Genomic DNA, 24,063 nt, shown 5'->3' with positions numbered 1-24,063 from the left:
ATCAGCCCATTGCTGCCATCTAGTGGTGAGGTAGGGCCTCACATATCTAATCAAAGTGAAATTAAACTGAAAGATGATAAGATTATCCATTGGTCTACAGTCTCCATCGACGGCGTGGAGTGGAACGATGTGAAGTTTTTCCAGCTCGCCGCGCAGTGGCCCACCCACGTCAAGCACTTCCCAGTGGGCGTCTTCGGCTACATCAAGCCCATGTGACCTCACCACCACAATCAGCACCTCAACTACCACTGCAACAAGCGAAAACCCCAACGCTGCACTCTGGGCCTGTATCGGTGGGGAGCGCCGAAGAGGCGGGAACTGTGAGGGACGAGAAACTGACTGAAATACTGAAGTCAAAAAAAGAAAGAATTTTCCTGTGGAAACTGTCAAACCTTTCAACCTGTGTCCCAAGTACAAAATGGATGTTGTCGTGGTTATAAATGTTGTTATTTTTTACACCAGCAAATTAAACATGTTAAAGAAACAGTATGTGCTGCCTTTAAATGATGTAAAATGATTTTTAACAAATAATGTTAAAAATGAGGGTTTATGTATATAGAGTTTAGAAGCCAATAACCACTCTTGTCAGGCAGCTTTGTTTTGCACTTTGTTTTTTAAACCTTTAACCGGGATTATTTTTGTGGAATCTTGTGTGGCTCTCTGTTCTGAATACAGGATATGGGGTGTGTTTCTGTGTGTGTGTGTGTGTGTGTGTGTGTGTGTGTGTGGAGAGAGAATGCTGAGTAAGGCTTTTTACAGTTTTTTTTGTTTTGTTTTTTTTTTTCACAAAAGTGACTTTTAAACGAATTATTTCAGTTTTTGGTGTGTACTGTAACAGCTAGCAGACAGCTTTTATTGAGGTTGAAGCACAGTGTGTTTTAGAAGCAAAAAAGGGGTCCAGCGGGGTGACTCCTCGTCCCCCTGATGGGCAGGAGCAGCCATCACATGTCTCCTTTTCACCATCATACAGCAAAACCTTTTCACTCCTGACTTGTTTCCTGTGGTCTGATATGCATTTTTTTTCTTAATGCAGGGTCTGTAAAATAAGCTGACCTCTGACCTTAAGGGCTGATTACAGTAGTAAGCGAATGTGACTTCGCCGCGGCTCTGTGTAATTTCCCTTTACAGAAGCAGTATGATTGTGTGACTATTCCAGTGTGTGAGTACCAGAACGTTGTGAGAACGTTTTGTATTTGTTGCTTCAGAAATCGTTACATTTCATCATTTCTTTTGATGCGTTTAGTTGTTTGTGTTGTGTGGGCAGGTGTTACATCTGCTCTCTGTGGAAAGATATTCTCATGACATTAGGGTTCTTGGTTCAAAGATTAATCTTAGATGAGAGTGTTTGGGTGTGTGAGAGAGAGTATAGAAATGCTTTAATATACAGCGGTGGTTAGATTGACTCAGAGAGCCACACACTAAGTTTTCTGTCTCTAAAATTAAGTTGTAAAAAAAAAAAGAAAGAAAGAAAGAAATTGGGGGTGGCTTAGACTTCCCTGTTTGTGTCTTTCTAGGATCGAATTTTGAACTTCTGGGGGAAAAATTCGTTTTTTTTTTTTCTTTTTTCTCTCTCTTTGCTCCTATCTTTCAGTCGTGTGGTGAAAGTTATTCTAACGCTGGTGTATGTTCATGAGGATTTTTTTATATATATATATAATATATGAACAGTATGAGGGCTGGCCAGTGGTCAGTAGGTCAGTAGGCTTTGTGTTTAGGTCTCTATCCTCATTTCGTTCCTCAAGCACTACCTGGTCAGTCGTTTTCAGGAGGCAACCATCTGACAGGTCATCATTTCAACACTACCATTGGGACTGACACTTCAAACTTTTTTGCACAATATAAAGTTTTGATTGTACAACAGTGTTTTCCTTTTTTTTATTAGACCACTGACAAAATGTTTTTTGCTTAATCTTTTTACAGTTTTGTTGTGTACAATATACGCTTGAGGTATGTAAAATATGAAATTGTTATTTCATATCGTTCTTACTTTGTGTTCTGCGTTTTACAAGCAGCTTTTGTGTATTTCACACAATTTTAACCTGGCTTGCATTCTTATGAGTTTGTTTTCAGTTGTTTTTTTTAATGGCCATTTTCTTAAAGGAGTTGATCTCTTTTATAGATTTATTTTTTTTGCAGTTGGAATTTTTCTTTTGTTTTCTTCAGGCATTTCGGCAAACAAAGCCAAGTGGTGTATTCTGTTTTATGAGTGCACAGGAGACTATTTGTGTGTTTGTATTCCTTTTTTTGTATTTGATAAATACTTAAACTACAATTATTCCTGAGACTGACACCTGAATATGAAATATTGATGACAATAAAAAGAAACATGGCAGTAGTCACCTTGATTGCAATGCTTGTATGGTTTGTTGTTAATAGATTTGATGCAAATGCATGCTAAATAAATTGCAGCCCTCTGCGGACACAAAACAGTAAACTGTAAAGCACACACACACACATGAATATGAACAGATATGTGCAAAAGCTCAGAGGTTAATTCAGGATTGATTAAATATGTCCTCTGTGCATTTATTAAAACTGCAGAGTATGTTAGCCTGTACAGAACTGTATTTGCAGCATGTAGTAATGGTTCTGTACAGCGCCGCCCAGCGGCGGGTGGCCACGCCCACCGATGGCGTGACGTCACGGCGCGCGTGCTGGATTGGGGCGTTTAAAGCGATCTGCAGAGGGGAGGATTAGGTGGAGGAGAGGAACGCTATCCCCATCAACTGCTGGAGGAGGATCGGAGTCGGGCAGGTAAAGAAAAGCAAACACTTGTATATTCCATAGTCAGAACGCATCGTTTGTTATTACTTAAATTATTAAAAACAGATGGAAAACTTTCAGAAAACTACACACTGAGCCATTGGAGATATTTCATTGGTGTTTCATTTGGGGATTTGCCTTCAAAACAGCAATGATATTGCCCCCAAAGTGTCAGACATTATAAGTAGAATTTCATCATAGCTTGGGTTAGAGATAAATTCCATTTATGCCAAATGCACAAAATGTGTATAAACATTAACTGGAAATATTCCTTGGCACCCACAAAATCTCACAATGGAGCAATAAAACCTCATAGCAGCCGCGTGAATCGTCATTTTATGATTTTACTGACTTACCTTCATACTGTGATTCGTCATGTTCCTGTTCAGCAGGTTTAAACCTGTCCTCTGATCTTGCTTAACTCCTGGTTTTAGGATTTTATTGATGTGACCCAAATTATTTGTTCTTGTTCTGATTTTGCCTCTTATTCCCCCACTCATTTTGGAGCAGTTGTCATTGCATTTATTATCATGCAAATTAATGTCTGAGTAACACACTGGACTGTTAAGGCCTCTTTTTAGGATAATATGCACATCTAGGATGGAAAATTAAGGAATCCGTGCATTTCACTAGCAAACACAAGAAGATATAGAAGAACAGGCATTATAGTTTTTGATAAAGTTGAGAACAAACACAATAACACAACTGTTTGGAAGTCTGCACTCTGCATCCAAAAGCGCTTAAGAGGCGTTAACACTCAAATATCTTTCCAGATTATGGCAAAACGTGTATGTTATGTAAGAGTTGTGTGTCTGACTGAGTGTGGTAATAAAAGAATCTCAGATTGTAATGAAGCTTTCAAGTGCAAGGTGTTGTTTTTAATATCAGTCTTCATTATTCACTAATACTGCATCTAAATTCTCCTTCCAAAATTCAGCCTTGATGCAGAATTACAGCCACTTTGATCCAGTCCCACAATGAGATTTCCACAGGACACGATGTTACGGTGTCTGTAGCTTTAAATGCTAATGAGGAAGAGAGAGGGGGGACGAGGAGGAGAGCGGCCTATAGAAGCGTGCATTCACAGAAATGACGTCAACACCATTCACAACCACTATGATTGGTGCAGACAGGAAGTCGTGTCACTTTTCCACGTAAGATGACATGAAGGGACAAATTCCAGATCTGACCTTCTGAGCTGCCGCTCTCTGAACGGCGAACCAGAATGACCAGAGCACTCTTTATACATTTTGCCATTTCTAGCCACTGCAGGACCGTAGACAGGCTAGGGGAACTCGTATGAATGTTAAATAATCTCACAAAGTGACATTTTCATGCCAGGGCCTTTAAACCCTTGCTGATGCTGGAACTCTCAGTAGAAAATGACCATGTGTGTTGATCGTTCGTTCTCCAGGTGACTTTATCTTCTAATCTTCAAATCAAAAGCAGTTCAGATAAGATCCTTCAGAAACTCAACTTCATGGCAGATGGCGTTCAGTCGTTAGGTGTGTCTGGATCATTCTTGGACTGTATAAGCTTTCCCCAACCAAGAAGGGATTCATCCACCAATGAGATTTTGAAATGTTAGCCATCATGTGTGCTCTGTCAACATGTTGATTTCCACAGACCCTTGCAGCCTTTTCATTGCTGGACCATGTCCACCATGGTGTACCCTTTTGAGGAGAAGCTGGAGAGGTTCTCACAGGAGGAGATAATCTCCAGCACTAAGCTGGTGATCCAGGTCCTGGAAGCCGTGAAGATGGAGCACAACTCTGTCCACCAAAGGATCAAGACCAAGTCCAGCCTAGTTGAGAGGATCGAGCTGGGCCTTGGAGAGGCTCAGGTGAGTCTGACACTTCTGGTCCTATTTCAGGAAATCTGAATCATTTTCTTCTGAAAGTAAATCTCAGCAGATGAAGACAGCGTGAAAGTTTCCCTCCTCAGATGATGCTGGGCCTACAAAACCATCTGAATATGATGGAGCTGGAGAAGCTGAAGCTGAGGTCCCAGGTGCGGAAGCTGGACGAGGAGAACCGCTGGCTCTGGGAGGAGCTGACCTTCACCTGCCAGAAGCTGCAGAAGAGCGAGCAGCGGGTGGCCCAGTTGGAGGAGGAGAACAGGCACCTGGAGTTCATGAACCAGTTGAAGAAGGCCGATGAGGCGGAGTGGGGGCAGTTTTCAGTAAGAACGCTCATCTTGCTGTGAAACAACCCGTGCACATTGCAAAGTCAATGTAGGCTGAAATTATAATCATAAATGAAACTTATAATCATATCCTGCAGGGTGTTGCAGTTTTTCTTTGCTGACATTTCTAGAAAACCATGTTCAAACCATCAGATGAATTTTGCTTAGCATTTGTGGCTTCAGGCCCTCTGAAGTCTTCTCTAACAATGGCATCCCAGTTCTGGTGTGGTGGAACAGGAAAAGAACATTTGAAAACTGAAGCGGTTTTTGCTTTTTCAACCCCAGGAGGAAACAGAGGGCGAACGTCTCAAGGATTTTCTGGATGACATCTTCCCTAAAGAAGAGGAAGAGCAGTTAACTGCCATGCCGCAGCATCAAGGCAGGGGTCTTCTCCACTGCCAGTCTGCTGAGAACCATTCAAACGCTTTTTCTCACATTCAAGAGAAGTGCCAGAGGACACTTTTTCTGTTTCAGGGCTGTCAGTGTTTATTTCTCCTCTTCCAATGCAGAGCAGAAGAAAGGTTCTGATTACAAGATACTGCGCAAACTTGCAAAGCAATATGCTGACCAGGGCCTGTATGAGGCAGCCATCATTTTCCTCAAATCGGCCTTAGAGAACCTGGAGAAGGCCTTTGGCCACGATAACGAAGAAGTAGATGATGTTCTCAGTAACCTTGCCTCTATCTACAGGTGTGTGTGCATTTTCTATCGCGTCTACCATACAATTCTTAACCTTAAACTAGTTAAATAGCCTTTTGCAGCTATTACTGGTCATTACTGGACCACTGGTCTTGAACTCTAAATCTCTAGAACTGAGTCAGTTCAGTAGTTAATATCCACAAACAGGGTCTATTGGTAGAGAACATGAACAAAGAGCATGGAATAGGTGGCTGGAATGCACACAAACACAAGATCATTTACAAATCAATAGGCAACAAAACAAGTCCAAACCACTCCAAAAACTCTCCACAACAACACAATAATCTCCTCTCCTTCACGAGCACTAGGCCGCCATCTTTCACTTTCACCATCGCCATCGCTTCACTTTCACTTTGTGCACGAGACCTCCTTAAATGCATCCTGTGGACATCATATGAGAGCATGGGCGGAGTCTCCCATCACCACGTCTGTACCTTAACAAGTACTTTAAAGGAAACGAACACACACACACACACACACTGCAGAACACAAACCACAATGGCCCTGGGACATAACAAGGCAGGGCAATCCGGGTGCGGCCAATCAAACTTGCCCTCTGGCTTAAACACAGACACCAGAAGAAATTTGATGAGGTGACCTATCTGCTGGACGACATTCTCGCAATCAGGGAGAAGACCCTAGGCAAAGACCACAAAAAAGTGAGATGCGTTCAGCCAGAGGCTTGTCCATTTTGCTATAGGGTGACATGCTGAGTTTTCCCTCATTTTGCGTGCATGGGATCATTACAGGTTGCAGAAGCTCTGAACAACCTGGTGGTGATGCATGGGAAGAGAGGAAATTACAAAGAGGCGGAGTCTCTGTGCAAAAGAGCACTGGAGATCCGTGAGAAGGTACCGATGGTCAGAATCTTATAACTGGTTCCCATTTTGGCATCATTTCTACTGTTTTTGATCAATTTTGAGACAACTATTATGAAAATTCTCACATTCAAATAACATGAAATGTGTTTTTCTCATTTCTTCCTCAGGCTCTGGGCAGGGACCACCCTGACATGGCGAAGCAGCTGAATAACATGGCTCTGCTGTCCCAGAAACAGGGCAAGTATGAGGAGGTGGAGTACTACTACTGCCGCGCCCTGGAGATCTTCGAGCGGCAGCTGGGACCAGATGACCACGTGGTGGCCAAGGTCAAGACAAACCTGGTGAGGCCTGTTCCGACCTCTGACCCTGACTGGCCCTTTTATCATGAGTCTATTTAGCTGATCTGGGGTCAGTCTGTTTCTCCCCTTCGCAGGCTGCATGTTACCTGAACCAGGGAAAGCTGAAAGAGGCCGAGATCACGTACAAAGAGATTCTTACTCACGCCCATGAGCTGGAGTTCGGATTAGTGGACAGTGAGCATCTCCTTCCTCACTCACTTCACTACTTCATCCTACTTTCGTCTCCATGTTTTCTTTTCTCCTGCTTTTTTCCCTTTTCTATAGCCGAGAATAAGACGATCTGGATGTTTGCGGAGGAGAGAGAGGACATGAGCAAAGTGGGTGCGACGACAACCCCTCCGCACATGATGCATGCTCCTCTATCTTGTATCCTGACTTCACCTTTTCCCCTCTCTGTAGGGCCGGACCGGGGAGGTCACCTACTCTGTGCATTCTGGGGAATTCAGAGAATGGTACAAAGCCTGCAAGGTGAACAGGTGCGACCTGCCCAGGCTTTTTCACAGCTTCAGCTCTGTAGAGGGGTCAGCAGGTGTGGATGAATTGTGTGTGTTTGTGGGTGTGTGTAGTCCCGTAGTTTGTAAAGCTCTGCAGAGTCTTCTAGAACTCTACCAGAGGCAGGGCAAGATGGAGGCAGCTCGGACGCTGGAGGAGTGTGCCTTGGGATACCACAAGGAGGTAGGTGCAGTTCTTTGCAGAGCATTTCTTTCAATCTTGTGCTAATGGAACTAATGTGGTGTGTGTGTACTTGTCTCAGCCTCTGAAGGATGGTGAAAGTGGGGGTAAGCGCAGGAGCAACAGTCTTCACAGTCTCACCAGCATCAAATATGAGTCCAGAGACGAGGGCAGCGTTGAGTGGAATGGGGTGCAGTACACACACACATACAAACACATACACACACACGTATAAACAGACTCAATGCACAGAACCATATCGCCATAAGTGACATTTAGCTAACTTTATATCTTATTTGACTGTATTTTAATCTAATTTTGTGATTTTATGTTTTAAAATTCTTTAAACACATGTATGACTGAACATTGTGAAATTGATAGTATTTTTTCTCAATTTTTGGCACCAATTGCTTCTAAATGTTCGATGTAACATTATTTGGATCTTGTTTATTAAAGGATAATAATTAAGAATTTATTCATATAATTTTGCTGAAGAAGAATGAGCTGATAATGAGCTTTCATTTGACATCTCAATTTCACCTGAAATCTCACTTACGGCCATATGGGTCCCCTTGAGAATTCCATTGAGACAGAATATTTCTGACGACTACCAAGTTACTGTGTGTACATTTTTGTAAATGCACGAGATTAAATAAAAAATTATGGTAAGATTAGAATCATGTTCAGATTCTATAATTTATGACTACATGCATCCCAATACTGTATACATGGATTACATGATTGTCCGTGCTACTGAATGCCTGTGAAAAGCAGACTTTCTGCTGAAATGCTGACATTTTACTAAGTAATTTACCCTCTAAAAATAATAATGAGATTACCTACAGTGAGGAACTTCTTCAGCACTTTCTGATATGACCTATGTGACACTGAAGTACCTGCTGCAGCAGCCAAGGCTTAAGTGTTAATTCCGTGCTGTTCTTTTCACTCGCGTTCGTCAATTCATTTTCTCCATTAGGGATTTGTTGTTTTCCTTGGCTAACCTAAGTTGCGTTTTTTATTCATTTCTTCCATCAAAAGGGCTGACCCACTTTTCCTTTCGCAGCACAGGCATATTAAAGCTGTCTGCTCGCTTTATGTCTGCCCGTAAGCTCTGACCCCAGGTCACTTTAGTAGTTAAAGCCCTAATAGGTTGGTCTGAACTTCAAAGTAAAACGTCTCCTTCAGAGAGTGCTGGAGGCACTGAACTGAGGAGCTGCAGCTTGTTGGCTACCATGTTTTTTTTTTGGACATCAATAGGCAAGCTTCACATAATCTGAACAAATGCAGAGATGCATTCTGAATGCATGCATACATACAGTAGTCATGAAGGCAACCAAGGCAAGGATCTTTTTAAACACCAAGATCAGTAATGGCCAACCGGCTGCATTAATGTTCCTTTCATGAATCAATGAAAAGAAAATTGATGAATACAGAGGAAACATCAGTCCATGTCTTTCATGAACGGAGAAGCACCGTCAACTGGAATATAGCAACACTAACAAATTCCGCCCTCTACTGGTGTGAGTGGCAAGGCACAAATACAGAACAGAGCAGAGGCTGGGTGTAAGAATGAATTTTCCATGGCCAGAAAAAGGGGTTTATTACATCATCATAGAGTCAGAATTGAATATAGTGGCCAACATGTTAGCCTAATACCTTGTTAAAGATGTAATGTGACTGTAATACAATTTGCTATAAATTCAAACACTTAGAAAACAGACCTGTCAATGCTGAAAATGAAGAACATTGGTTCCTCAACAAATACAGATACAAAAAGTATTAGTACTGCACATTAGTACTGTGTTTTTGTGTAGGATGGTACTGGTACTTTGATGAGAAGTGCTTCACTGGGAAAGCTGAAGGATGTGCTACGTAGGAGCAGTGAGATGCTTGTGAAGAAAATACAATCGGCCATGCCACCAGAGCATCCCAACGCCAACGTTTTTTGGGTAATAAGCCAAGTCACCATTAGCCCCCACTAGGTTTGCACCAAAATTGCAACCTGATGAAATGAGTCTCTCTTACTCTCCCTTCCATGCAGGGAATGAACAGGATGCTGGCTGACAGCAGGGAGCGCAGTTCCAGTGCTGTGGAGTTGTACAGTGGAAAGAAATCTCATGGGCAGCACAAAACACTCAAGGAAATGCACTGAACTGACAAATGCACTATAACAAATTACCTATTGTGTTGCATATCACTAAAAAAGAGAAAGAGAAAGAATGAAAACACCCAGGATGCAGCATCTGAAAGCCATATCTTTAAAATTCTATACATACAGGTATGGATATCGTGATCAACTGGTTCAATCAACAACTGCCAGTGTGCAACAGCTGTTTGCATGTAAATGTGATGTATGCTTATGATGATTGCAGAAGCTTTTTACTGCACCGAAGCCAGATGAGTTAAATATGTTAAATCTGTTGCACTTAAAATGTAAAGGGAGTTGCTGAAGGCATCCCTTTTCGATCAATAACATTTCTATAACATATCTTTTGCACTTTATGTGCAGATTATTTATGGTGCAAACTTTGGTGACTTTTCCACAGAAGTAATTTACTGTAGAACACTGATTCCATGTTCCAAACACTATATTTAGCCTTTGAATGTATAAACAATGGAGACCTGTTTAGAATTTAACACGCAGCATGTTCCTTTTTGCTGAGAAAATTTCTGAACATTTTTTGAAAAAATAATTGCTGTAAAGAACTGTGTAGTACTGAAAAGTGCCGTTTTACTAATAAACAGTTACCCATCGCAAATTGACAAATAGAGAATCCAGAATCTTGAATCATTCAACGAAAGCAAGAAAGCTTGCAGTTGCCACAGACTGACATTGTTAGACTGATCATGCTAGATACCTCACGTCATCAAACATGACGTCATCAAACATGACGTGACTCAGAAACTTGTCCAGACCCTGGTCATCTCTCACCTGAACTACTGCAAATCTCTACTGGCCGGCAATAAAAAAATTTATTATTCCTCATTAGATTTTAACACCCCCAAAAAATAATCATTTGAATGGCCTTTATCAAATATATTCTAACCCAACAATAACACTTCTCACCATTGCCAGTATTAACAAAACTTAAATGAAATTCTCGAGCTGCTGGGGTGGAAAGTGAATAAAATGTAGTTTTACTAAGATCACTGTAATTGCTTCAGTACATGAAACTGTTAAGTAACATAATCGCCAAGCCTCAGTTTTACTTATTCAGCATCCGTTTTCACATCACGCATCACCTGACGACGGTGGCCGAGAATTGCAAATCAAAGACTTTATTTAAAAAATGTTAATTTAATAAAACTATTTAAAACTTTCATAACACTTCTACCAATCACCAAAGCAAGTTTGCAAGCAGTGAATCATATGGAAAGGATAGATAGTATAGAACGAAAGTTAAAGTTCGCTGACCGCTTATTTACCGCACAAGCTCGAGCGAATAGAGTAGAATAGAATAGAATGGAATAGAACAGAAGACTTTAAATACCTACCGTTTTTTCATGTAGTCAGGAAATCTGTTTTAGAAATTAACGTAAATCTGTACATGTTGATGATATGGATGGCCTAGCGGGTAAGGAAGCGGACCCGTAATCGGAAGGTTGCCGGTTCGAATCCCGAACTGCCACTGAGGTGCCACTGAGCAGTGTACCGTCCCCTGGAAATGCCAGTCCCTTGTCAGGAACCTCGCCTGCTTCCTTCATGATTAGCTCACTGGACCATCACCACCAATTGAATATTACAATTACTATTAATCTTATAAAGGTTACAGAAGTTGGTCTGTCTCAGTACATTAGTCTAATGTTGAATGTAAGTGCTGCTCAGACACTCTGTAAATAGATGTATCTCAATTTCATGCTTTGAACCTCTTCAGGAATTTGCTTAGGATTATTCATGTTCTTTCATGTGCTTTCATATATTCTCATAAGCAACATAAAATGAATCTGTATTATAACAACATTAATAAACTCTCTTGATTAACTTTCCCCATTAATTTCATTCATTAATATATTTCTGGCCACTACCAGTTTGTGGCGCTGTGGCGACGAGCTAGAATGCGCAGCACGCTTAAAAACGTTATGTTTACCGATGTGCGATTTACTCTGCGTGCAATTCTAAATAACTTAAACATACTTTTTTATATTTCAGCTTGAAACGATACAACATCACATTATAGTTTTTATGTATTATTGTTTGAGTTTTGCATGGCCCGGAAGTAGTGCTCTTAACTTCCGGCGGCGGCGGGTGTGCGCGGTCGCCTGCTCGCAGGCGTAAACTCGGCGGAGTTCCGTGCGCTGCTCTCCGCCGACGGGGTGTCCGGGGAGCGCGCAGACCAGCGGGACTGACATGTGCAGTACGTGTTCGGACGTGACGCCGCCGGGGTCGCTGCTCGTCCCGCAGCCCGCGGAGCCGGTCGTTGTCCACCGGGGCTAATGCTAACTGGCGCCGCGGGCTAACGGCTGCCGGCCAGGCCCCGTTTAGTTGACTGGCCACGATACACTCGTGAATACACCTGTGCAGCTTGGAAGCACTTAATCCGATCAGAAGAGAGTTTCTTTTTGTAAAACTAGTGGTCTGATGGCAGCACCTCTGAAGACCCAATTCTATGAATTTCTTCTGATCGTACCTTTTCCTGAACTTGAAAGCGTGCAGAATTGTACTGAGGTGTCCTTAAAGACTGTGTGTAGCTTCTCAGTCTCTCTCCCTTTCTCAGGCCATGAAGCGGGTGCGGACCGAGCAGATCCAGTATGCCGTCACTCAGTACCTGAAGAGGAGGCAGTATGTGGACACGGAGAGTTCGCTCAAGGGCGCCAAGCTCTCCCAGTCCCCAGAGGAGATGGCCGCCAACCTGACAGGTGGGAGGTCCTGTGCCGCGTCAGCGCCGCACGTTCGCGTCCCTCTCCGTCCCGTTTCTCACTCCGTCCCTTTTGCTGGTCATCCCTCTCAGTTCAGACAGAATCCGGCTGCGCCAACGTGGTCTCGGCTGCGCCCTGCCAGGCCGATCCTCAGCAGTATGAGAGCCAGTTCTCCAGGCTTCGCACGTTCCTCCTGGGTGAGAGTCGAAGACGTGGCTTTTGCTAAAAGGCCGGTTCTTCAGAAGCGACGCCCATGTCACCGATGTGCTCCTTCTCCCCCCAGAGGCTGAAAGCCCGCTGGCCAGAGAGGTGAGCCGCACGCTCTTCCCGCTTTTCCTGTACTTGCACCTGGACATGGCACGTTGTGGCTTGAAGGCCGCAGTGGATGCCTTCTACAGCCGCTTCCACGCGCTGTTCCTGCAGGACGGCGACCAGAGGGCCACCGTGGAGCTGCTGCGTGGGGTCTTCACCTCACAGGTAATCTCAACTCGAACCGTGCATCACAGCCCATCGCTTGGCACCATCACTGGTGATGACTGTCATCTCTGCAGGACATCGCTGCCAACCCGAGGCTGTGTGCCCTGCTGGAGAACAAGTATGTGGTGCATCTGACAGACCACGCCTACAGTTACCTCCTGCGCTACCTGCAGAGCGATGACAACAGCGCCCTCTGCAGGGCCCTCAGCACTCACCTGCAGGTGGAGGTCACCGCAGCGCGCTGCACTGACTACCAGCTCTACGGGACTGGGAACACCTCCGGCAACAACACTTCTTCCTCCTCCGCATCAGGCACCACCCCCTGGGTGGGCGTGGATGGAGCTGATGGGGCGGAGCCAGTGGATCTGAGGTCAGGGCTCCCGCAGAACGAGGCTGCGCACGAGGCCCTGCAGGACTCAATCAAGCGCGTGAGGGACGGGCCGCCCTCACTCACCACTGTCTGCTTCTACGCCTTCCAGCACACCGAGCAGCAGCTCAACACCGCCGAGGTGTCGGGCGACAGCCGACTACTGGCCGCCGGCTTCGACAGCTCCGCCGTCAAGCTGTGGAGCTTGCGGGCGCGGAAGCTGAAGGCCGGACCCCACCGAGCAGACGTGTCCAAGATTCGGCTGGCCTGTGATGTGCTGGAGGAGGAAGTGAGTGACCTCAGGGCTGGGGTGGGGCAGATATTCTGTGGTTGGGCCATGGTCACCTGTTTTAACAGGTATTAAATTCTGCTGCATACTTGTTTGGTGCAGCTGTATTGATATGAAATACATATTTTCTGAACATCTAGTGGGAAATGTGAGGAGAATAATTTAGACATTTCTGGTGTTTAATTCACGTGGTCCCTTGAATTTGTTTGTTTTTTTTTTCAACATATTTAATATTTAATTGTATAAAAATATAGAAATTGACACATACAATAACAAATTTTATTAAAGTTCCCCTGAAATATTTTTTTTTTGCTTTTATATCGGTCTAAATGTTCCCCTAATACTGTATCTGAAGTGTCTTTCCGAAATTCAGCCTTGGTGCAGAATTACAGCCACTTTAATCAAGTCCCACTATGAGATTTCCCAGGATGCACAGAAATGGTGCGGTTTCTGTGTCTGTAGCTTTAAATGCAAATGAGGAGGAGAGAGGCGGGACCAGGAGGAGAGCAGCCTATAGTTTCACAAAGTGAAATATTCATGATAGGGGACCTTTAAGTAATATCTTATTAAAACCGCCAGACATTATATGTCACAACCATTTCTGCATCATGAATGCCAACGCATAAGAATTGTGATAGCAGACCATTCACTCTATAAAAAAAACAAAAAACTGTCCCACAGTGACTCCAATGGAGTCATCCAGAGTTCAGAAGATTTAAAATGACCCTAAAGTCGGTGTTGTTAAAGCCATTTCTGTGCACCACCCCCACGATCCCACCACGTAATGCGTTCTGTAACTATACCTCATTATTTCAGTTTGAGAAGTAGGTCTATATTTATCACAGTTTCTGATTGGTATGTACTGCCAACAAGCAGCGTTCACCTTCAAAGCAACGTTTTTCTCCAGCCGACTGACTTCCTGGCGTTGTTGCGGTAAGACGAATGAAATCAGTATAATCAACTTGGTACCTCTGTCCTCCGTTCTGGTTTAGTAGCCCGCTTCGATGGGTGGTGTATTGGTCATGCCTCAATGTGTCACAGTGCACAGGCATCAAAGTGCTCTTCCAACCGCTCTTCAGATGTGCGTGTCATATAAAACAGCGAATTCCAGAGCTCCGCGGCCATGTCCGGTCTGAAACTGGCTTCAGAAATCTTATTTATATTTGTAATATGTCCCCGTCACCTTAGTTGAGCGAGCAACAATGTAAACTAGATTGTCATTGAGCTGAATTATGCGTTTTTATGAATCAGCTTTCCTGGTTTCTCACGCCTTAAAGCCACCAAACCGTGTGGCGGTGTTGCGGTGTTATTGGTCGTGTCCTGGGTTTGGAGGTTTGCCTAGTTTTAAGATCCTTCCTGGATAAACAGGTTCCGTTTAAAAAGTTTCTTTCGTGTTTTACTGCTGAGTGATTTGTGTGCGATGTGGGTGGCTTCTGGAATTCTGGTATTTAATCACTTATAACATTTAGATTTCTCACCATGACTTCTGGGGAGAAGCTTATGGGTTTTTATTGTGGTGTTTACCCAGGCGGACGAAGAAGACGCCTCAGGCAGCGAGATAAAGACCCTGCGGGGCCACTGTGGCCCGGTGTACCGCACCGCCTTCCTGACGGACAGCTCCGGCCTGCTCTCCTGCTCGGAGGACTCCACCGTCCGATACTGGGACCTGTCCAGCTTCACCAACACCGCACTGTACCAGGGTCACGTCTACCCGGTGTGGGATGTGTCGGTCAGCCCCTGCAGCCTGTACTTCGCCAGCGCTTCGCACGACCGCACCGCCCGCCTCTGGAGCTTTGCCCGCACCTACCCGCTGCGGCTGTACGCCGGGCACCTCGCCGACGTCGACTGCGTCCGCTTCCACCCCAACTCCAACTACGTGGCCACGGGCTCCACGGACAAAACCGTGCGGCTGTGGAGCACCCAGCAAGGGTCATCGGTCCGCCTCTTCACCGGCCACCGCGGACCCGTCCTCACCCTCGCCTTCTCCCCCAACGGGAAGTATCTAGCGTCGGCCGGCGAGGACCAGCGCCTGAAACTGTGGGACCTGGCCTCGGGGGCCCTGTTCAAAGACCTGAGGGGTCACACGGACACCATCACCAGCCTGAGCTTCAGCCCCGACTCCAGCCTGGTGTCCTCCTCCTCCATGGACAACTCGGTGCGCGTGTGGGACGTGCGCAGCAGCCACGGGGGGACGCCAGCCGACGGCTCCAGCAGCGAGCTGGTGGGCCTGTACACGGGCAACACCAGCAACGTCCTGAACGTTCAGTTCATGGCCTGCAACCTGCTGATGGTGACGGGCACCGCGCGCGAGAAGATGGAGCTCTAGATGCTGTCCCATGATGCATCAGGCCACTCTTTCACCTGGAGGTCACCCATAATGTTTTGTTATGGAGATGCTGTTCCAAGCTTTTCCAAGTGTTCCTTCTTCCACTAGCTCTAGCAGCCATATGTGTTGCACATAAATCCACGGAGTTGTTCCTTCATTGGCTGCTTGTTTATAAAAGGGGGGGCAGACACTGTGCTATTTTTTTTCCCAGCATGCATTTGTAAAGAGCTACCCTGAAGCATGCTTGATCTGAGTGAGAGAGAGAGGAATGTGTATCAGCATTTTCCAGCTTTCTTTTTGTATTGTCTACCAAGGGTTGTAAATATGTATTTTGTAAAGAATTAAATTGTTTTTTTTGTTTTTTTATATATATATACATATATATATATTACAAAAAAATGTAGTGGAAGTTGTGTGTTGAGGTACATATTTTTTGTTTACGTTTTTTATCATTATAGGATATCTGTTTTACTGCAGTCGAGTTGACATGCAGGTGCATAATCGGATTTTTTTTTTGTCATTTTTTTTCAAATAAAAAAAAAATAAAAAATCGCAATCTATTCAGTCTGCTGTCCTTTGGAATTCTACAGTCGAAATAAGAAAACCATGTGACCGGTATGGCAGCTATGCCCAGCCCGGAGCTGTAAGTATGTGTTTCAGCTTCACCCTCAGTATTACTCTTTCACACCGGGAAACGTCCTCGGCCAATGGGAGACTCCCGTACAAAGTGAGGTGTGACAGGTGTGACCGGGGAAGCCAAACCAGTTTGCTTCGCTGTAGCGGGTGGAGCCAACCGGTCTTTTCTGATGGTGATCAGACAACACCCACCCATAAAACACCGTTCCATCAGCACCGCGCCTGCACTGTGTTTTCTCGCTCGGTCGCTTTCGGATTTCTGTCCATTCTCTGGTAGGTCTCTGGCGCAGACGAAGAACATGTCCACGCTGTCAGGGGGCCCGGCGAAGACCCCGCTGGTGGAGAGCACGCAGGCCGACGGCCGCTCGTACGAGGAGATCCGGCAGGACTGCCTGCGCAGGAAGGTCCTGTTCCAGGACCCGGACTTCCCCGCCGTGGACTCCTCACTCTTCTACAGCGAGAGCATCCCCGTCAACTTCATGTGGAAGAGGCCTGGGGTAGGCGGCTGCACCTGCACGTTAAAGCTCAGGAACCTGCTGAGATCTCGCACACGCTCAGTAGTTCGTCGAGTTCTCCGGGGACGACGTGGTGTAGGGGAAAGAAGGATTTCAGGATGTGCAGAGGTTGACTAGTTGCAGAACTAATCGCTCTGGTTTGGACTTCTGTCCTCCCCCATATGTGTCTTAGAAACCTGTTCTCCAGGTTTCCTGCAGTTTGGGACCTTTAGCTTTTGAAGTGACTGTGATACTTCAGTGGTCCAGCGTAACATGACAGATTGCGGGGACAGAAACCTACACAGAAATTGTCTCCTCAGCAGATGGAGGACACTGCACCAACAGTTAGAAGAAAGACAGGACGAGTGTCCTCATCGAAGGCCAGCTGTATCAAGTGCATTTCTCTCAAGGGCGTGTCCCTCCACTGTCCCCCGAGCTACATGTGTGAAGACGTACGTGTCTGTGTGGGTTTCCGCCGCTTGTTCGAAAAAAAAGGGACAGGAGACGATTATAAAAATGCCAAGAATGTGAACACACCCGAAGCAAACAGCTCTGCAGTCACTCCCTGATTTTTTACATTTCTTTATTTCCTTTTCATTTTCCATCCACTGCATCCACCTGACCTGAACTCTCTGTTTCCCTGGGTTTCAGGAAATCTGTGAGGACCCCAAGTTCATCCTCGGAGGAGCGGACAGAACTGACATTTGCCAAGGACAGCTGGGTATGTGGAGCCCATTCATGTTACGAAACAGAAGATCGGAGCAGATACTGTAACAGGACAGGACTACATCTCTGAGGAGAACGTAACATCCAAATCTGAGATATCAGCTCATCCAGAGAACCTCTGCTGAAGAACCTGTTCCACTATATACATTTTCTTCCCTGTTCACTGTTAACCTGTAATTCTGATCAAATTAGAAAACCAGAGCAGCGTTTAAATGTGTTTGATTGGCGGAGGGTCGTTCTGATGTCTTACTTTAATTATCTCTCTTCTGATAGGTGACTGCTGGCTGCTGGCAGCCATCGCTTCTTTAACCCTTCAGAAGGACATCCTGGCTAGAGTTGTTCCCCCCGATCAGGACTTTGAGCACGGATACGCCGGAATCTTCCACTTCCAGGTGAACGTCCCCATGGTCCCGGACATGGATGGTATCCTGCAGAGATAATACTAATTTACTGTAGTTTCCCTGATGTTTCTGTCTTTCCCTCCCCAGTTCTGGCAGCACAATAAATGGCTGGATGTGGTGGTGGACGACAGGCTGCCCACGGTTCGCAACAAGCTGGTCTTCCTCCACTCGCTGGACAATAACGAGTTCTGGAGCGCCCTGCTGGAGAAAGCCTACGCCAAGTACGCCTCACACACACACACACACACACACACACACGCTGGCTGTAATCAATAACTGACTTGGATTCAGTTCACCTCAGACCATGGAGCTTTGGTCCTGGAAAGGGTCACAAAATCCAGGATCATAAACACATTGTTCTGCACCCCTGGCCATTTTGCTGCGGTTGACCGTATTAAACTGAGATTTGAGTTCAATTAGTCAGAAAGCTATATAATGTGATGGTTGGATTGCCTTCTGTTCATTGAGATGTAAGCCATTTTCACTTTTAAATCCATCAGCAATTCAGTGGGAATGCTGGAAACTTCTCGGCTTGGTTTGGGATGGCAGCATGCGAGTCAGGCTCCACTAACTAAATAGTTTTCTCTGTTATTCTTAAGTTATACTGTATTCTTAAGTACCCCATCATGACTGAACAATGAGCCAACAGCTTACAATCTTCCAATTGATAAAGTAAAGTAAAGTAAAGTAAAGTAAATAATTTAACCTGTTTGAAGTGTTTTTTGTTGTTGGTGACGTCCTAATTGTACCTTGGAATAGACTGAATGGAAGCTATGAAGCACTGAAGGGAGGCAGCACGCTGGAGGCCATGGAGGATTTCACCGGGGGTGTGGCCGAGGTGTATGAAACCAAGACCGCACCAAGCAATCTCTTCCAGATCCTTAGGAAGGCATTGGATCGAGGTTCCATGATGGGCTGCTCCATTGATGTAAGTCCGATTTTGGAAGCAAAGATGAAGCGTTGGAGACACGTGTGTTGCCAGATCCAGCAGAAACTGTTCAACACTTTCCAAAACAGGCACAAATGTCCACACACGTTAATACATGGTCCAGCATTAAAACACACCCTTATTTTTCCTGCATAAGTACTTAGAAATAAACATGTGTCAATTCATTGTGTCTGCATAGAATTTAGAATCTGGCAACACTGGTAGTGTAAGCCTAGCGCCACAGACCTGCAATCCACACTATTGAATGGATGTCACCCTAAAGCTAAATGTGACATTTAAAAGGGGCTTCTTTCCTTCTTTCTATAGATCAGCAGCTCTGCTGAGTCAGAAGCTCAAACACCCACTGGTCTGGTGAAAGGCCACGCCTACTCCATCACTGGCCTGGAGGAGGTAGACAGCTGAATTTGAGCTACCTTTACAGTTATTTGGTTGGTTTGTATCGCTAACGTGCCCTCTGGCTGCCAGGTGAACTATAGAGGCCAGACTGTCCGTCTGATCCGGGTGAGAAACCCATGGGGCCAAGTGGAGTGGAATGGAAAATGGAGTGACGAGTGAGTTCCACATTCAGAAAGACGCTTTGTTTTCTTTGTTTTGTGTGAGATGGGGGCTCTGGGTTGAGAGATGGACTTGTGATGTGACCCCCCCCTGTTTTATGCAGCTCTAGAGAATGGACGTTGATTGACAAGGCGGAAAAGGCGCGCCTCATGCAGAACTCACTGGATGATGGTGAATTCTGGTGAGCAGATAAAGTAAAAGTACTGAATCAACATGCTTTACCCAAGTTAAAGTATTGAAGTAAAGTATAAAAGTGAAAAGTAGTCCTTCTAAGCACTTCTAAAGATAAAGTACAGTAACAAGTATATGGATTTCTTTTACTTCCCATCTCTGCTGCTTTTTGGTCACTGTAGCACATCATGTTTTGCTTTATTTGACATTAAAATGTTGAAACATGAAATTCTTTTCTTGTTGTACTTTTAAGGATGGAATTTGAGGACTTCAAGGCCAACTACGACCGGGTTGAAATCTGCAACCTGTCCCCTGACGCTTTGACAGATGACACCTCGAAGGCGTGGGAGACAAACCTCTTTGAGGGCAGCTGGATCCGTGGGACCACAGCGGGGGGCTGCAGAAACTTTATTGGTGAGTTAGATGTTTCCTCGTCATTATGAAAGAAGTTCCGTTTCCAACTCGGGGGGGGTGCGCGGCACAAGAAGGCACAACTGCTGATGCATATAGGATGCAGAGAATTGATCTCATTTAGGCTTCAGAAACCGTGCGCTCCTTAATTGGGTCGCAGTAATTGGTTGTGACCCAGTGGTTGGCCACCTTTAAAGAACTTGTTCTTTGGTGCTTTCCAGACACATTCTGGACAAATCCACAGTTCAAACTGGCGCTGGAGGACGTGGACGGGGATAACAAGAGCAGCGTCATCATCGCCCTGATGCAGAAGAACCGCCGCAAACTCAGGAAAGAGGGACTCGACCTGGAGACCATCGGCTTTGCCGTCTATGACGTAAGAAAGACTCCGGTCCCATCTGCTGGCAGCTGCGGCGGAGTTCGTCATTCTCAACTGTCCCTTTCTCTCCACCAGGCACCAAAGGGTGAAGATCACCTGAGCAAAGACTTCTTCCGCTACAACCCCTCCAAGGCACGGAGCCGCACCTACATCAACACGCGGGAGGTGTCCGAGCGCTTCGAGCTGGCGCCGGGAAAGTACCTGCTGGTGCCCACCACCTTCCAGCCCAACAAAGAGGCCGACTTCTTGGTGCGCATCTTCTCTGAGGCCAAGGCCGGCAGTGTGTATGTGAGCCCTTCCTTTCTCTTTATTTTTCTTCTTTTATTTCTTTTTTTTTTTTGTACAACACTGATGAATTTATGAGATGGAGGATGTTGTGTGTGTGTTTGTTCACGAGTCTAAATTCATCTTCATTTGTTTGTTCCCTAGTGAGATGGGTAGCACCATCACCGCTGATTTGCCAGAGGTAAGTTCCTGAGCTCTAACTGCATTGTGAAATCAGTGGCTTGTAAATTATTTTTAAGCGTGTGTGTGTGTGTACGTGTGTGTTGTAGCCTCCCAAGCCCAGCCCTCCATCGCAGGAGACCGATGAGGAGAAGTTCCTGAGGAAGCTCTTCCTGCAGGTGTCTGGCTCGGTAAGAGCTAGTAAATACTGAACATTTCTATAGAAACAATAATCTGAAGATAATAAATATGATTACTTAAACTTTTTTGGACTAGTGCTCCCTATTGGATATTAATTGTAATAATACTGATTCCAAGGGGGTTATTATTCTTATTATTATTATGAGCGTTACTACTCCTGACTGTGTTAGTGCACCTCTTACTGGTCACTGAATGTAATAACACGTTGATTGTTGTTCATAATAATATTATACTGTTAAATAACAACAATATTTATTTCTTATATAGCCCAAAATCACATACTGTATGTCTCAATTGGCTTTATACTGGTGCGTCTGGGTGCACCGTGTGCTGTGCTGCTGTGTATCACAAGTGACAATCACTTCACATGCATTCTCTTCCTAGTCAATGAAAGTAATAACACTGATCATGTTATTTTAGTTATTTTTATTAACATTATTATTAATAATAAGAATATTGTTGAATGTGCTCCACTTACTGGTCTGTTAATGTAGAAACTGATTCGATGTTTTTTTTGTTAATTTTGTAGGACCAGGCCATTAGTGCCCAAGAGCTGCAGCACGTTCTGAACGGGGTTCTCGCACGAAGTGAGTCAATGCTGGATTTGCCCCTGTGTGCCAGATGACTATTACAGTGTCGCTCTTCTGCACGTGTCCAGTCTCCCCATTTGTTCAATCGGTTTTGTTTACAGGGAAAGAGATTCAGTTTGAGGGTTTAAGCCTCAGCACCTGCCACAGCATCATCAACCTAATGGACGTATCCTTTTCAGTTCATTATCGGCTGATCTCATCCTGTTCAATCCCTTTATGTTTTTTTGTTTTTTTTTATGACCGTACATTTACCTTGACAGCATAATCTAGTCTGACAACTCGGGGTTGCTGGAATTCCAGGAGTTTAAAATCTTCTGGGACAAGCTGAAGAAATGGATGGTAGGTGTAAACCACAGAAAAGCCCAACCATGCCATGTGTGTCACATCAACAGCTCTAGAGGAGTTCTCTGATGCTTTCATAGATGCTGTTCCTGTCACATGACACGGACCGCTCCGGACGCATGTCCACCTTCGAACTCCGGCTTGCCCTCAGAGCAGCAGGTGAGAGAGAGAGAGCTGATCCACTCGAGATGATTACACACCGCGCTTCTGTACTTGTGCATCAGTCTCGTGAAGACGGGTGTATTTTATCCACACGACATCCCAGGCACGTCACACTTAGGGCTGGGCAAAAAAAACATCTGCCGGTTATTTTTACAGTGCATTTATTAATCTAATCTGATTGTCCAGATCAATCTGATTCTCGATTACTTCCACATTATTTAAACTAAAATTGTGATTTATACATTCTAATTTACATATCTAAATGAAAAAAAAAATAATATTTTTTTAACATTCCAATTCATATTTAATGCTTTTAAACTTAGAATAAAGAAAGGGTTTTATTGCACAAAAGCATGGGATACATTTTGCAACTAAGGGTGTTAGTGATTTTACCACAGTTTATTCAGTTGTATTTACTTCCTGTAGTGCGTTCATAAGGGTCACAGCGACAGACAGTATTCTTTACTTTCATCATTGTGGTGTTGTGTGTGTACTCAAAAACGTTCAAACGTGTTCGCTTTGGACAGGAATGAATCTGAACAACAAGGTGCTGCAGCTCATTGGCCTGCGCTTCGGAGATGACAACTTCGAGATCGACTTCGACGACTACCTGACCTGCATAGTGCGCTTGGAAAACATGTTCCGTGAGTGGACTTTTTTTCCCGTCCTTTTAATACACATGAACATGGCTCGCTTCGTAAGTCCTGTTTCATAAGCTATTTCCTCAACCGCTCTGTTTCCAGGGACCTTCCAAGCACTAGACAAAAAGAACACAGGAGAGGTGGCCATGAGCATGCATCAGGTGAGCTTGTTCAAGGTTCTTTCAATTAAACATGCAACAGCTTTTAATGTCCAATGAGGATGTAAAGTCCTGCATTTATCACACTCGTTGTCGTCTTTTTTTTTTTGTATTCTAGTTCATTTTCTTGACCATGAATGTTTGAAGATCAAGAGGGTGTCAATCACCGCAGACACTGATGCAAGATTACCAAGTGGAAGAGATGATCAGATGTAGATCAGACCTGCTGTTTGAGAACATGCCACATTTTATGTGATTTTTTTTTTCTTTTGCAATTAAATTTTTTCAGTTTGACTGTATTTCTGTTATGTTGTGTTTTTTAATTTTTTTTACTTATTTTCATGTGTTGAAAGTTAGCGGATGGACTTCTATGGTATTGAACAAATACTGAGCTCTGGATGGAGGAATGGTTTGAAAATAAAAAGATGATTAACAAACCTATGTTGCTTCTGATTCCAAAGTCTTGGCTGTGTGGCAGTATCGCAAATAATATGCCTACAAGTAATGCCACACGAAATGAAGGTTGTAAATATTTAGTTGTAAAAGTTACACCGTACATAAATGTGATTACTCATTCAGTCACTTCTTGATGCCACCCTTCATATAATGAAGACTGTCACAGAAAGACAAAAACATTCACATTTACGGCATTGTGCAGAGGCTCTTGTCCAGAGTGTCATCAGTCCACATTTTTTCACTACCATTTTTTCATGTCATATAAATGAATCGGTAGCTCCAAGCACAAATTCGATGTAGAACCCTCCAAGCCTCCAACGTGTGAAGCCGACCCAATCCAAACATACCATTGCGAATTTGATTAGTTTTGTCTGACGGATTAAACCAAGAATTGGTTGACTGACACCTAATCTTTCCAGTCAACTTTTTAGTCACTGTCCAAAAAGATCAACCTTTTATTATTTTCTATAAATTACCTATATATGTTCATCCACAGAAGTAAATAAAACTAAAAATAAATAAAACAATTATGA

The 24,063-nt window shown here is 44.4% G+C and overlaps 4 protein-coding genes and 1 long non-coding RNA gene across 6 annotated transcripts in view; 4 read left to right on the top strand and 1 right to left on the bottom strand.

The window, feature by feature from the left end:
* Nucleotides 1-1,497, top strand: part of LOC114786240 (phosphofurin acidic cluster sorting protein 2-like) — a 38,078-nt gene extending 36,581 nt beyond the window's left edge. For both annotated transcript variants that reach the window (XM_028973198.1, XM_028973197.1), the window contains one exon: nt 101-1,497. In XM_028973198.1, the coding sequence (XP_028829031.1) occupies nt 101-216 (116 nt within the window). In that variant the 3' untranslated portion in view covers nt 217-1,497. The remainder of the gene's footprint in view (nt 1-100) is intronic.
* A 1,162-nt stretch (nt 1,498-2,659) lies between these two features.
* On the top strand, nt 2,660-10,115 carry LOC114785214 (kinesin light chain 1-like). The gene is made up of 15 exons (XM_028971093.1): nt 2,660-2,754; nt 4,390-4,606; nt 4,708-4,944; nt 5,233-5,326; nt 5,367-5,637; nt 6,218-6,305; nt 6,396-6,497; nt 6,635-6,808; nt 6,901-7,000; nt 7,091-7,143; nt 7,226-7,302; nt 7,393-7,501; nt 7,581-7,688; nt 9,313-9,447; nt 9,540-10,115. The coding sequence occupies exons 2-15, from the start codon at nt 4,418-4,420 to the stop codon at nt 9,648-9,650; spliced, it is 1,848 nt and encodes a 615-aa protein (XP_028826926.1). The 5' UTR covers nt 2,660-2,754; nt 4,390-4,417; the 3' UTR covers nt 9,651-10,115.
* A 1,626-nt stretch (nt 10,116-11,741) lies between these two features.
* taf5l (TAF5-like RNA polymerase II, p300/CBP-associated factor (PCAF)-associated factor) lies at nt 11,742-16,308 on the top strand. The gene is made up of 6 exons (XM_028973497.1): nt 11,742-11,853; nt 12,214-12,355; nt 12,448-12,552; nt 12,639-12,832; nt 12,907-13,488; nt 15,017-16,308. Exons 2-6 carry the CDS (start codon nt 12,217-12,219, stop codon nt 15,812-15,814), a joined length of 1,818 nt encoding a protein of 605 aa, XP_028829330.1. The 5' UTR covers nt 11,742-11,853; nt 12,214-12,216; the 3' UTR covers nt 15,815-16,308.
* Nucleotides 16,309-16,637: 329 nt separating this feature from the next.
* Nucleotides 16,638-23,511, top strand: capn9 (calpain 9). The gene is made up of 20 exons (XM_028973034.1): nt 16,638-16,947; nt 17,596-17,665; nt 17,944-18,062; nt 18,159-18,292; nt 18,831-18,999; nt 19,327-19,410; nt 19,486-19,571; nt 19,679-19,756; nt 20,000-20,160; nt 20,379-20,533; nt 20,612-20,820; nt 20,966-21,002; nt 21,091-21,171; nt 21,711-21,768; nt 21,873-21,937; nt 22,042-22,110; nt 22,194-22,272; nt 22,803-22,919; nt 23,019-23,077; nt 23,193-23,511. The coding sequence occupies exons 1-20, from the start codon at nt 16,750-16,752 to the stop codon at nt 23,217-23,219; spliced, it is 2,055 nt and encodes a 684-aa protein (XP_028828867.1). The 5' UTR covers nt 16,638-16,749; the 3' UTR covers nt 23,220-23,511.
* On the bottom strand, nt 22,058-23,867 carry LOC114786164 (uncharacterized). Its single transcript, XR_003749171.1, has 3 exons — nt 23,715-23,867; nt 23,513-23,569; nt 22,058-23,032 (listed from the first exon to the last, which is right to left on the bottom strand). It is a non-coding gene; the product is annotated as an uncharacterized LOC114786164 (long non-coding RNA).
* Nucleotides 23,868-24,063: the final 196 nt, after the last annotated feature.

Source organism: Denticeps clupeoides, chromosome 3 (assembly GCF_900700375.1).
Source record: "Denticeps clupeoides chromosome 3, fDenClu1.1, whole genome shotgun sequence".
Lineage (NCBI taxonomy): Eukaryota > Metazoa > Chordata > Actinopteri > Clupeiformes > Denticipitidae > Denticeps > Denticeps clupeoides.
The sequence above is the reverse complement of the archived record's forward strand: the minus strand, read 5'-3'. Positions and strand labels throughout refer to the sequence as shown.